Source organism: Salvia splendens, chromosome 10, assembly GCF_004379255.2.
Source record: "Salvia splendens isolate huo1 chromosome 10, SspV2, whole genome shotgun sequence".
NCBI classification, from domain to species: domain Eukaryota; kingdom Viridiplantae; phylum Streptophyta; class Magnoliopsida; order Lamiales; family Lamiaceae; genus Salvia; species Salvia splendens.
The window spans coordinates 9,269,843-9,283,965 of NC_056041.1; the positions used below are offsets into that span (position 1 = coordinate 9,269,843).

The following is a 14,123-nucleotide window of genomic DNA, read 5'->3' on the forward strand; positions in this document are numbered from 1 at the left end:
AATTCTCTACACTTGTCTTCGTATAGCTTTTCGTACTCGCCTTTATTCCTGTTGTATTTTACTATCTGCTCGGTACAGCTGCCGAACTAACATAGCTGCTTTGTACTCAAGGAGATGGAGATACTTCACTGGAAACGGCTGTACTCTTCGGCTTTAGACGAAGCTGAGAAAAGAGCTATAGCCGATCAGACGAAGAATGACGAGCTTCTGGCTCGTTTAGTGAAGCTGGAGGCCGATAATAAGGACTTAGAGTCCGATAAGAATGATCTGGAGGCCGAGCTGAATACGACCATTGCTGAGAGGACTGCGTACGAGGATTACATCCGTGTGCGCGGGGGAATGACCATATCAGATGTTCAGAGTCGAGTTGACGAACTGTGGGAGGAATATCATGTACTCCGGAGGAACAATGCGCTGGAGAGCTCGGCTTGCCAACAAGTCGTGAAATCATTGCGGCGCTGGGCTTCTCGGTACGACATAGTTCTTTCCCGGCGTCCCTCAGTTGAGAGATTCCTCAGGCATTTCCCGCTAACAGATGCTAGTACTCCAGCTCAAACCTCTGATTCACTTGCTCAAAACCCTACTCCAAGTCAGCAACGAACTCAGGGACAACCGGAGACGTCAAGTCAAGGACGGACTGAAGTTCGCAGAGGAGCTGTGGTTATGAGTGAGCAAGATCGGCAAATGCTTCGTGAAGAGACTCTTAGCCGCCGAGGTGCTAGGGTTTCCCGGGCTCAGAGAAGAGGTGGCAGGTCGATTAGAGCATCTCGTCGACCTGCTTATTCTGCGGCTGCCTGGAACGCCCGAACTCAGCTTCACGAGGATTTTGTGAATAGATGGCTCAACTTTAGCAACCCTGGACAGTAGAATAGTCCTTTGTAATAGCGTAACGCCATCTCGTAGGGTAGCGGAGTTGTGTGCCGAACAAGATTTGAAAAATGAAATTTTGTTTTCGCTTCTAACACTTGTATTTACAGCTTAGCGAAAAAATTTCATCGTACTTGTCCTCGGTCTTATGAAGTAAACTTCTTTGACCGGACTTGGTCCTTGGTCTTATGAAGTAAACTTCTTTGACCGGACTTGGTCCTTGGTCTGATGAAATAAACATCTTTGACCGGACTCGTCTTTGTTCTGATGAAATAAACATCTTTGACCGGACTCGTCTTTGGTCTGATGAAATAAACATCTTTGACCGGACTCGTCTTTGGTCTGATGAAATAAACATCTTTGACCGGACTTGGTTTGTGTTCTAATTTGGCGATTTTTGTCGCCGGGATCGAACTTTCCCTTGTCCTAATTCGGCGAGTTTTATCGCGTGGATCGGACTTTCCCAGTTAACCGAAGTGGTCTTATGCAGTAAACCTCTTTGACTAGACATGGTCGTCCTCGGTCTTGTGAGGTAAACTTCTTTGACCGAACTTGGTCGTCCTAATTCGGCGAGGTTTATCGCGTGGATCGGACTTTCCCTTATTGCAGTTCGTTTCAGACGAAGTGCTTATTTCTTAAGCCGAATTGTGGTCTTGTATCTTCCTTAGAAGCTTGGACTTCACAATCGTTGGCTTATTGCAGTTCGTTTCAGACGAACTGCTTGTTTAAGCTGAATTGTGGTCTTGTATCCTCTTCAGAAGCTTTGACTCACAATCGTTGGCTTGTATATGTTCTAAGAAGGGGATCAGCCTTCGAAGAACAAGATACCTCAGTAACATTTGTAAGAGACGACACGCACAGAGACAGACAAAACACACAGACAAAACGCACAGAGACAAACAAAGACCAAGCAAACCAAAGAAAGCACATTGACCGAACAGGACTCAAGACTGACTGACCGGACTGTCTCTTACAAATGGAACTTTTTGAGGTTGGAAACGTACCATGTTCGGGGTACTTGTGCTCCTGACACGTGAGTCAATTTGTAAGACCCTTTGCCGAGGACTTCTGACACCCGATATGGACCTTCCCATGTGGGTTCGAGTTCGCCCAGCTTTTCTGCTCGGCTTACTTCGTTGTTTCTCAAGACGAGATCTCCCACTTGAAATTGCAGCTTCTTCACCCTTTGGTTGTAATACCGGGCTACTTGCTCCTTGTACTTGGCTGCTTTTATGCAGGCCAATTCTCTTCTTTCTTCGGCAAGATCTAGTTCGGCTCTCAGTCCGTCACCATTCATTTCTGAGGAGAAATTGAGTTCGGGGACTGGGTATGCCGATCTCAACCGGAATTACGGCTTCAGTGCCGTACACCATCGAGTTCGGCTCCGGTGTGACTTCGGTCATTTCGCCTGCCTCTGACTCCGGCTGCTGTGATTGCTATGCTTGATGGTGCCGAACTGATTGCTCGGCACTTTTAAGCGCAATCTGCGAACACACTTGCTCTTTTTCGATCACCTCGGATGACCGCTATCCCTCCTTTGGTGGGGAAGGTGTTCGGCGAGGAAGCCTCTGATCGCTATGATCGGGCTCCCTTTTGTCTTCTCTAGATGAGCTGTCTAAAGACCGTTTTCGACGGTCTGCCTCATCGGCACGAGAAAACTTGTCCGCAATGTCCCACATCTCTTGAGCTGTTTGCGGACTGCATTCCACGAGCTTTCTGTAGAGAGCTCCGGGCAGGATTCCATTTTGGAATGCCGAAATGACAAGTAGATCATTGAGATTATCTACTTGTAGGCATTCCTTATGGAATCTCGTCAGGAAGTCGCTGATCTTTTCATCGCGACCTTGACGTATAGAAAGCAGCTGAGCCGAAGTAATCCGGGCTTCCGCTTTCTGAAAGAACCTCCTGTGGAAAGCATCCATTAGATCTCGGTAGGATCTAATGCTGCCTTGAGGAAGGCTGTCGAACCACCTTCTGGCGTTCCCGATGAGCAGCTCGGGGAACAGCTTGCACATATGGACCTCATTGAGACCCTGGTTCGCCATATTATACTGATAGCGTCCCAGGAAGTCATGAGGATCCACCAACCCGTCATAAGTCATTGACGGAGTTCGGTAGTTCTGTGGCAAGGAAGTTCGGGTGATATCGGCCGAGAACGGAGTCTTCAATGCTCCGTACATGGCGAACCCGACACCTCTTCGGTATGGAGGAGATGGAGTTCTCCCGTGATTCCGGTACCGAGGAGGAACAGGAACATGTCGGGGTTGAGGATTCTTCTTCCTGGAAGACACGGTACTACTGCGGTAGTGACTTTCATGTCTGGACGAGGAAGGAGAATCTACCGTTTTCGTCTTCGGCTGTTGGCTCTTTTGCAGGAAGGCTAAGAACTCATCCTGCTTCTCAGCCAAGAACAGCTTGACAGCCTCATTCAAATCAGGCTGCTGGGAAGACTCGGTGTGTGGACCTTTTGAGCGGCTTGTTCCTTCATCGTGAAAACTGGAAGTAGATGTCTCCCGAGGCTGTTTTCCGGACCTGCGGGCTGGACTAGCTTCCTCATGGTTTTCACGAGCGGTATTACGGGTAGTGTGTGATCTGGTATGCATTTTTTTGGGGTGGAAAAAGGGTCAAAAATTCGCTTATCACAAATTTGGTTCTCTGTTTCCCACAGACGGCGCCAGTGATGAATCCGCGAGTTTCTGATGTTGGTAAATGCTGGTAGAGAATGAAAATGCAGATCACGACACAGAGAATTTACGTGGTTCGATTTACTGAAGTAAATCTACGTCCACGGGAAGAAGGGAGGGCAAGATTGTATTGCTTGATCTGGGATTACAGCTTACAACACAGACTTGCTATATGATATCGTATCTCTAGAGAGCTTAACCTTCTTCTATCTGATCTAAGTTCTATTTATACATTGAACTAAGATCGTGGCTAGCATCACCACTAATGATGGTTGTGGATGTCGTGGAGGTCATGGAGGTCCTGCATGTAGCGTAGGTCATGGCCTACGATCGTGGCCTGAGTTGACACCACGTGGTAGTGGGTGTGTTGGAAGTTGTGGAAATCCTGCATGGGTCCACTAACTCCTTGTTCGGTCGAATACTGAGACCGAACTGCTTTGGTTGCCGATCTGAGAGTAGAGCTTGATGCCGACCTGAGAGCAGAGCTTGATTGGTTGGCTTTTACCGAGCTGTAGGCTGAGGCCGAACTCTTACTGAGACCGAACTGCTTTGGTTGCCGATCTGAGAGTAGAGCTTGATGCCGACCTGAGAGCGTGATGGTTGGTTGGCTTTTACCGAGCTGTAGGCTGAGGCCGAACTCTTTGGTAATGCCGAACTCATACTCTTCCTTGGGCTTTGGGCTGATGGGCCGTCACTGCTGTTGGGCTTGTTTAGTCCGTACCCCATCAGTAGGAAATTTTATCACATGTATATAAGTAGAAACTCTCAATGCATATTTGTGTAGGGGTCGGTAAAAATAAATATTGGATTCGCTGGGATTATTTGTATCAATATGCAATATCATTCATAATAAACTTCATGTACAACTTATGGCCTTCTAAAATAAATACTTCCTCCATCCCACCTCAATTGGAATATTTTTCTGATACAAATATTAAGAAATGAGTTTTTAGTGGTTAAATGAGTAGAAAATAAAATAAATATAACAGAGAATGAAATTATAAAGTAAGAGAGAATATAGTTTTTGCTAAAAGCGAAAATAACTCAACTATGTATGAGACGATTCTTTACCAACAGATTTATAGGTGGAAATAAGTGTTGTGTGGTATTGGCGACAGATTTCCGGAGAAAAAGTATCGCTTCCTAAACTAAATCTAAATGTATGTTACAACAAATGAATCTGAATCTTATATATTAAATATAACTTCAATTAAAACTGAAGAGAAGAGGACAAAAAACAGTTTAATGTTTAATGTTAACAGCATGGCATCATCAGAGGAAATCGCACATTAATTAACACCTTCTGTTCCTCACTCATATTTTATTAGTTTAAATGTAGCTAGTATTGTGAAAAAAAATTGAATACAAATTTCCCTTCTTCATTTGCATGTATAGTTGAGCATTCGTGACTAGAAATGATACGCGTTTCTACCTCAACTGCCATTTCTTTTACTTAACTCTGTGCTAACAAAACGCACAAAATTAGGAAAAAAAATCTGCACCGCCAATAGAGTCTGGACCACATCAGAAAAAGGGTAGTAACATATTTATTGCCACAATTTTTCTGAAGTTTGAGAATAAGAAAGAAAACAATGTAAGAAAAGAAGCCCTACTAGAACATTCCAGAATCCAGGGCATCATTAATGTGGACCACTATTTTGATTATTTTGCTTACATATATAATGTGAGTCAAAAACACTTGGAATAATTGATGGCAATGGAAGTGGAGTGCAGAGAAGGATATTACGCTGTTCTTGGCGTTAGTTTTTACTCTTATGATGATGAAATTCGACGTGCTTATCGTAAACTTGCCATGGTATCGATCCTCTCTTTCTATATGTGGCTTTGTTTGACATTTTTTGTTTTTTTTGCAGCAATGGCATCCTGACAAATGGAATGCAACCCCTTCTCTAGTTGACATGGCCAAACATAAATTTCAGCAAATTCAAGAAGCATATTCAGGTGACATAAGTTGGCCATTGAGAAAAGATGATTTACATGTTGGATGGATTTGGTTGATTTTGATTGGATTTGGTTAAAACAGTTTTATCAGATCGGACAAAGCGAACATTGTATGATGCTAGCTTGTTCGATGAAGAAGATGAGGTAGAGCTTGGTCTCTTACTCTCCTTTCCTTGAAACATTTGGGAGTTTGTTTTAGTTACATAAATTTTGTTTGTTGTTGCAGGGTTTCTCGGATTTTGTTCAAGAAATGATGTCTCTTGTTGATGATGTTAGAGAAGAGGTACTAATTATAAAAAAAATCATTTGTATGCAAGAATTGGTGAATGAATGTGTGATTGATGATGGAAGTAATGGGTTGAAAACAGGAGAAAATTACATAGAGACAGCATTGAAGAAGTGGAGGGCATGTTTTGGGAGATGGCAAAAGCTTATGAGATTCCTTAGTGGACTACCAATTCATCTACAAAATCTTATCAAGCATTTTTCAACAGATCTATTGGGATGGGCTGTGGCTCGGGCTTTTGAATCGTTTGCTGCGAAGAGAACTTGGGCTCTCAGAAATGGGCCTGGATTTATGGGCTTTAACATGTCAATTCAGTTTAATGTGAAATTAATGAAAGTGTGTTTTGAAATTATTTGATGATTTTTATTCAGGTTTTCTCATAAAATTCCATATCACGAAAGATGGTTTACAGTCCCGACTAGTAAATATGTAATTCTAATTATGAGAAGACTGAAAATTTAATCCTTTAATTTGAGTTGTATCATAGAAGATTAGAAAGTACACCTTTCATTCCATCATAATCGGACCACACCACCTTTTTTTATGGTGCCTCATCTAAAATGTGTCATTTATTTTAGCAAATTTTTTTTATACATTTCTCTCTTCATATCTCTACTATAGCCACTCTCATACTCTACTGTCTCTTCATTTAACACTTTAAATATCATTTTTTAAAAATTCGTGTGTCCAAAAGAGGTGTCTCGCTTATGATAGGACGAAAGGAGTGTGATACGAAGTATTTGGTTTAACACCATTAAACACGCAGTGTTAAAAGAGAAATCACTACATCTTAGCCACATCATGTGCAAATTTCTAATTATGAGAATACTGAAATATGGTTTAAGACCAAATATGTCATACTTCCTAATTTTTTATGGATACAACTCACATGAAACAATTAATTTCCAGTCTTCTCTTAATCAAAATTAATCTTGCACTCTAATTATGGTTCATAAGAAAAATACGCACCATTTATTGTTGTTTTTTTTTTTTAAAATAATAGACAAAAGATAGCTAATAGTAGCAGCAAGTTATGGTATGCTCGATTTGTAAGAGACGGACATATTTAAAGTCGTTAATTAACTAATCTCATTGTCCTCTTCCCAAATTACTACTCCAGTTTTCATATAAATCATGGTTATAGTAAATGATAGTGACAGTAGACAGTGGGCTGGGCAGAGAATAATAAAGCCCATTTTAAAATACTTTATATTCATGTGATCATATTCTTATCAAATGTTTTTCTTCTCTTTGCTTTTTTCCACCATATCCCCATATACATTTATAAATTCCATGTTATTATTATTTCCCTAACTTAATAGTAATTTTTTTATATAATTTCTCCTCATGTGTGTGCACCCCGATTTCGTGCTTGCTTGATCAATGACTAAGGTGATAATTTTGACTACCGCTTGATAATATATGTCAAACACTTTATATTTTTAGAAACCAAAAAATGGGTAGCATAAAATTAGGATTTTATATATATTCGAGAGGAATTAATGTTTATGCAACCAAAGCGTTGCCAAAAATAAAATAATGTTTGATTCTGAAAATTTATTTTTGATCACTTCATCTCCTTTATCACCAAGACTTGGCATTTTTACAAAAAAGATGGGATTGTCCAAATTTTCTTTTGGGAGAAAAACGAATTTACCTTTATTCCATCTCTGCAGATTCCATTGAAGCTTTCTTTTCTTCAAGTTTTCAGTCATGCAAACTCCATTGAAACCTCTCATTTCTCATGTTAAATATGAGACTATTGTTCTGTATTACTAGCACATTTTGACATCTGTTGCTTATAGTGGTATTATTACTCCGTACTACTTTCTTCATCTCCATGGAAAGCCCTCAATATGCAAATTTTGATATTAAAAAACTCATGTGAATTAGTACTACTATAATTTCCTAATCGGTGTAAAAGTAATTAGCTACGAGTTTAAATTTTATATAGTCAAAAAAATTGGACCACTATTTTGATGATGAGAATCAAAATTGATGTTCCTTTTTAAGTACCCTGCACCTTTATTCCCCAACTTTTCAACTCTTGTACTCCTACTAATATAAAAAAATTTATAAATTTTATTGTATTAAGCTATAAATAAATTCTAGATAGTTCACAGGTAATTCGACTCTGGTCACACTAAAGTAGGAACAAAAAAGCAAGTACATGCCCTCTTGAGGTCCATAAAAAATGGGCAATATCCAAATGCAACAGCAAATTCCCTTACCCCTTTAATCAAATTTTGTCACATTTATATATCCCATAGTATTGCAGGAGGCAAAGTCACATTGTCACACTCCCCTGTCTATCCTCCATAAATATTCCTATTCTCACCCTACAAGAATTCAAGAAATTTAGCTTCAACCATGCCCACTCTCAAACTCTTGCAAATCACAATTTTCCTAGCTTTATTTTTATCTCTAATCCAAGCTGATGAAAATCCACCTACCTTAGAAAACAAGTGTGGGGATTGCCCTTGTGACAATCCTTGCACCCCAAAGCCTTCTCCACCGCCGCCATCGCCTTCACCTCCGCCACCGTCTCCACCACCGTCTCCAAAATATCCACCGCCGAGCAACATATGTCCGCCGCCGCCCAGCGTGCCGGAAGAAGGGATTCCTCCCAAGAGCCCAAACCCTCCGGATGACGAGACACCTCCCAAGGGCCCAAACCCTCCATCCATATCCATTAATGGGCCGCCGGGAAGTGTTTATTCGGTTATTCAGACCTATTCCGGCGGCTGCCGCAGCTTTTTGGTCGGAAATATTCCGTTCTTGATCGTCAGCTGTTTGTTGTGGGCGGTAGCTTTTTGAAGATTTGTGTATTTTGGCAGGAAAAGAATACAACATTCATGATTCTTTTCTGCAAATATATGAATCCGAATGAAGGGATGAAGATCAATATTTTCATTCTGATTAATTAATAGGTTTGTTTGAGTTCATGTTTGATGGAGTACATTAATTCATTGTCGTAATTAATAATTTAATAACCCCCTGTTTAGTTTGGTTAATTTCCTGCTTCATATGTATACTGTTTTAATGTGGTGTAATTCTGATCTTACCGAATCATTAATGATATTTCGTCAGTGTATTCTACATGTTTATTTTATTTAATTTCTTGATAGTTTGCTTTTTGCCCTTTTTAAGTTTAATTTTATGCGGTGGTGGAAAGCGTGTCACATTTGTTCAATGATAGTGCTAGATTTGATATGTAATTTTGTTATATTTTATGTATTTACTGCAAATGAATTATGTCATATATTTTGAATATCATAATTAATAGTAGTACATTTTATTGTATTGAGTGATATCATAACCGTGACAAATATTTATATCTGAATCCAGAAAGTTAAGAAATATGTTTGATTTCGTCAAAATGAAGAATATTTAATTTGACAGTATTCAGTCTAAAAAAACCGGAAACTATGTAGTACAAAAATGTTCAATCCTTAGCAAGTTGTAAGGACATGCTCTACAAACTTTTTGAAGAAATCTTTTGAAAATTTAGGTTCAAGTTTATATTAGTCCATAAAATTGAGGGTGTATATATATGTATCTCTCCAAAAACATAAAAAATGAAAATAAAGGTAATATAGAAAAGAAGGTTAAGAGTTGGAACATTAATAACGTGGGACGTTTCCACCGACTGATAGACGGATGCCAAATCAAATTTGGCTATTATTTGACAATACACAATTTTGTCTAAATAGCGACGCGTAGCATACCTAGCATGTGACACCCATGTAAACTTCTAAATTATAGGCTAAAAATGATAAGACTATTTGCAACGCTATCTTTTATCCGTCCTTTAATCGTCTCTTAAATTATTATTTATAAGCCTCATTATACTTTTTTACTTTATCTCTTAACTAAGGGACAGAACCTGCAACACTTCATCTCTTATCCGTCCCTTAACCGTCTCTTAAATTACTATTCATTCAATTTCATTTTTTATTTTTATTTCCAACAAATTCAATTAATAAAAACACACTTCATTAAATAAAATAAAATTATAACATAAAATTCGTAAAATCCTAAAAAAATTAAAAATAAATAATTTAATAATTTCTTCCGTCAAATTTTGCCCAAATGTGCTCCATTAGATCATCTTGGAGTTGGGCGTGGGCGGTAGAGTCACGTGTCCTTACCCGAATAGACAACCGTTCTTGTATAGACGGATGCACTCCACTGCGAGGCGGACTACTTGCGGTAGAGCTTCCGGGGACTTCAGGGTCGAACCAATTTCCCGCCTCAGGTCCTTCGTCTTGGACAATCATGTTGTGCAAGATTATGCACGTATACATGATGTCGACCATACTCTCCATGAACCACGTACGAGCCGGGGCTTTGATTATGTTGAAGCGCGCTTGGAGAACCCCGAACGTCCTCTCCACATCCTTGCGAGCAGCCTCCTGCTTCTGCGCAAAAAGAGTCTGCTTTGCGTTCACAGACCTGTTGCACGTCTTCACGAAGGTTGGCCACTTCGGGTAGATGTCGTCTGCAAGATAGTACCCCATTTTATACCGCAGGTTGTAAGCGATAAAGTTGATGGCCGACGCTTTACCATCCAAAACTTCAGCGAAGAGGTCAGATTGGTGGAGCACGTTTATGTCGTTGTTCGATCTGGGGACCCCGAAGTACGCATGCCAGATCCATAGCCGGTAGTCGGCAACGACCTCGAGTATAACGGTGGGGTGGGTGCCTTTGTGGCCGCTAGTGTACGACCCCCTCCACGCCACAGGGCAATTCTTCCATTGCCAGTTCAGCAATCGACGCTGCCAAGCATCCCGGGGAATCCGTGCACTTCTTCGTGAAGGTGGAGCAGAAACTGACAATCTGTCGTGCTTGGCCTCCGGAGAAATTCGTCGGTGAAGGCTGCCCGTACGCCTTTGAAGAATTGGATCAAGCGCAGTCTCCCAGTGCTTTCTCCTATGTGGAGGTATTCGTCGAACACATCCGCCGTTTGTCCAGTCGCAAGTTGACGGATTGCTGCAGTACATTTCTGCAGCGTCGTGGGGCTGGGACGGCCGACGGCGTCGAACCTTTCTTGGAAGAACTCTTCCCGGGCTGCCAATGTATATGCGATGTGGAAAAATAGTGGTTTCCGCATGCGGAAATGTCGACGGAGGTAGGTATCTCCCTAAATCGGGTTATCACAGAAGTAGTCGGGAACTAACGTCTAACCTTGCGGCGGCTTTCTCCCGGTTACGATGGATGTAAGTCCGGGAGCGTCTTTGGGGCGGCGCGGCTTCCTCCGCCTCCCGGCGTTGATCTTCTTCAAGTGATTCTTCCATTATTCGACGCATTTGCTCATATGGATCCATTAGATCGATTAACTTTGGGGGAAGGAAAAAAGAGTTGATTTTAGATGAAAATTGGAGTTGAATGAGAGATGATTTGAGAAGAATAGATGTGTGTTTGTGTGTGAAATGAGGATGAAATAGGAGTATTTATAGAGTAAAAAAATAAATTAAAAAATAGGAAAACGGTCAAAAAACGGTAATATTACCTTTTTCGATTTTAATTTTTTTTATTAAATTCGAATTTTTTTTAAAAATATTTTATTGCGTCAGTGTGACGAAACCCACTCGCGGGGCAGCAAGTGGGCGTCACGCAAGGCGCCGGAGCGCGCCACGTAGCGCGCGCGCGTGGCAAGACATCTCGCGGGCCGTCTCGGAGAGACGGGTGTCTCGGCGGGCTGGGGACGCGACGGGACGCTGCAACGCGGCGCGCGTCTCATCACGGAGGAACGGGCATCGAGCCACCCGCGTAACGCGTTGCGGGTGGCCTAACTCATAACTATTATCAGTGACAAATATTTCATTTTCTTGTAAAACTAGTGCCCATACATAGTTTTCGATGTTGCCATTTTACAGAGTTCAACAGGGCATCCACAATGGGGCGCCCTAAGGCGCGCCCTATGGCGCGCCACGTCAGCAGTTTTATCCTCCTACCCCCACCTGCAATGGGGCACCCTATACATTTTATTTTATTTGAATATTTAAATAACAAAAAATTGGGAAAAAACTTCATTTCATATATAAAAATTAATACATTACAATAAGAATTAAAAAAATACGCAAACTCAACGACGGCGGTTACGGGCCCACACTTCTTCAATCATGTCGTTCATGAGTTGCGCATGGTCTTGTTGGTTGCGCATTGAGGCCTGTCTAACTAGAACCTCATCGAAGCCCGACGGCAATCCTCTAGCGGGGGCTCGGTCGTCGTGCTGGACGAGCTAGATGCACCGTCATCATCGTTCCGCTCGGTGATGCTCCCACCTTCATGCTCGACTATCATGTTGTGCATGATAATGCACGCATACATGACGTCGACAATGATTTCCTTGAACCAAAGACGAGCCGGCCCTCTCACAATGGCCCACCGTGATCGGAGCACACCAAATGCCCGCTCGACATCCTTCCGCGCCGACTCCTGCTTTTGTGCAAATAAAACCCGTTTCTCACCCATTGGGCAGCTGATCGTCTTCAGAAAAACAGGCCACCGTGGGTATATGCCATCGGCCAAGTAGTACCCCATGTGGTATCGGCGCCTGTTGGTAGTGAACTCGATGGTCGGGCCGTTGCCGTTGCATTGCTCGGCAAAGAGGGTGGAGGAGTTGAGGACTTTGATGTCGTTGTTCGACCCGGCTACGCCGAAGTACGCATGCCAGATCCAGAGCCGATGGTCAGCGACGGCTTTGAGGATCAAAGTCGGGTGGCTGCCCTTGTATCCACTAGTGAATTGGCCTCTCCACGCCGTCGGACAATTCTTCCACTCACAGTGCATATAGTCGATGCTCCCTAGCATCCCAGGAAAGCCATGCGCCGTCTCGTGCATCTTCATCAGGCCCAGGCAATCAGCGGCAGTCGGCTTATTTTGGCATCGTCCTATCGTCCGCGACCGTCGTCCGCCTATCCCGCGATGGGGATACTCTATTGTACTAAAAAAAATATACCAACTTGTAAATGACACATATTTTAATGTACAATTAGTAAAGTAAGAGTGAAATGCGAATAGGTAAGGGGGAGAGAGGTAAAAATGTAATTGAAGTGGTGTTAGTGGATTATTAGATCCATATTATTAGAGGTGTGTAATTGGTTAAAAATATTTCATATTTAGACTTGGTTTAATTTTATGGGACGACCTAAAATGGTAAAACAAGTATATACTAAACCCTAAACCCTAAAAACGCGTGGCATCGTTCGCGACCATCGTCCACCGATCCCGCAATGGGGCGCCAGATGGCGCGGACGATGGCCTATCGTCCGCGCCCATCGTCCGCCGAGCCCACAATGGCGCGAATGATGGTGCGGACGATAGGCCATCGTCCGCGCTTCAACCGTGGACGATGCATCGGGCGTGGGCGTAGGGCGCGGACGATGGCGGGCACCCACAATGGGGCAGACGATGGCACGCATCGGGCGTGCCATCGGGCGTCCCATTGTGGATGCCTTGCCACACATCTCTTGGTGTATGGACAGTATGGTTTCTGTTATTTTGCACATGTATATTTATAAGAATTATTAACTCTAGCTAGCTATGCTTATATTAATATAGCAAAGTAGCTGCTGCATTTGAACACTTTCGTACATAGTTATAGAATGTAAACAATTAATAGCCATATTTTAAATTACAACTAAGATCAGTATATTAATAATAATTAATAAATATTGGCATCTGTTTAATTTGGCAATCTAATGGCTATAAATGTAATATATGCATGTTACAACTTCATTCATATTATTATAACCGAGATGAATGTTTTAGATATTTTGCCATTTGGTGGCGCGTGCAAATCGTCGTAGCGGTATGAAAAATTATATACTACTAACATGTTCTTTTGTTGAGATGCATATTATACATTTATATATAGTTAATATTATAGATTGATATTATTAAAAAATCAACTACAAATTATATACTACTAACATGTTCTTTTTTTAGCATGACTACTTGGGATATGTATTTTTCTTAAAAAAAAGAAAAAGAAAAAGAAAAAGAAAAAGAACGAGAAGCTTCTGAGACTATATATTAGTACACTGATGAAGAAGACCATCTGATGATTGACATGTCAGAAAGTATGAGTGGTAGATTAAAGATGAGGATCAACTTGGGTTTCACCAAATCATGGGTCCCATACATGCTGTCTCTACGTGGATTGTCTCTCCTTCCTCCACATATAACTTGTGTTTCTACTTTCTACTTTATCAAAACTTTATATTTGTTCAATGCTATTTTATTAAACTATTTATTGTTTCATTCTGCTTCCTGCCTTTCTCTCATTGGTTGTACTATTTTTGTAGCTGCTTAATCAT

The 14,123-nt window shown here is 41.6% G+C and overlaps 1 protein-coding gene across 3 annotated transcripts; it reads left to right on the plus strand.

The window, feature by feature from the left end:
• Nucleotides 1–5,156: 5,156 nt before the first annotated feature.
• Nucleotides 5,157–6,151, plus strand: LOC121751068 (dnaJ homolog subfamily B member 6-like). Of its 3 annotated transcripts, none has more exons than XM_042145782.1 (5): nt 5,157–5,367; nt 5,426–5,513; nt 5,596–5,657; nt 5,740–5,796; nt 5,882–6,151. In XM_042145782.1, exons 1-5 carry the CDS (start codon nt 5,263–5,265, stop codon nt 5,894–5,896), a joined length of 327 nt encoding a protein of 108 aa, XP_042001716.1. In that variant the 5' UTR covers nt 5,157–5,262; the 3' UTR covers nt 5,897–6,151. The 3 variants fall into 3 exon arrangements, with proteins under 3 accessions (XP_042001716.1, XP_042001717.1, XP_042001718.1); XM_042145783.1 differs by having other exon boundaries at nt 5,157–5,310; XM_042145784.1 differs by having other exon boundaries at nt 5,245–5,344.
• The last annotated feature ends 7,972 nt before the right edge of the window (nt 6,152–14,123 follow it).

Coding starts and splice junctions, on each gene's coding strand:
- LOC121751068 (XM_042145782.1), top strand. CDS start 5,263: ATGGCAATGGAAGTGGAGTGCAGAGAAGGATATTACGCTGTTCTTGGC. Junction 5,368..5,425: donor CTTATCGTAAACTTGCCATG/GTATCGATCCTC, acceptor TTTTTTTTGCAG/CAATGGCATCCTGACAAATG. Junction 5,514..5,595: donor AATTCAAGAAGCATATTCAG/GTGACATAAGTT, acceptor TGGTTAAAACAG/TTTTATCAGATCGGACAAAG.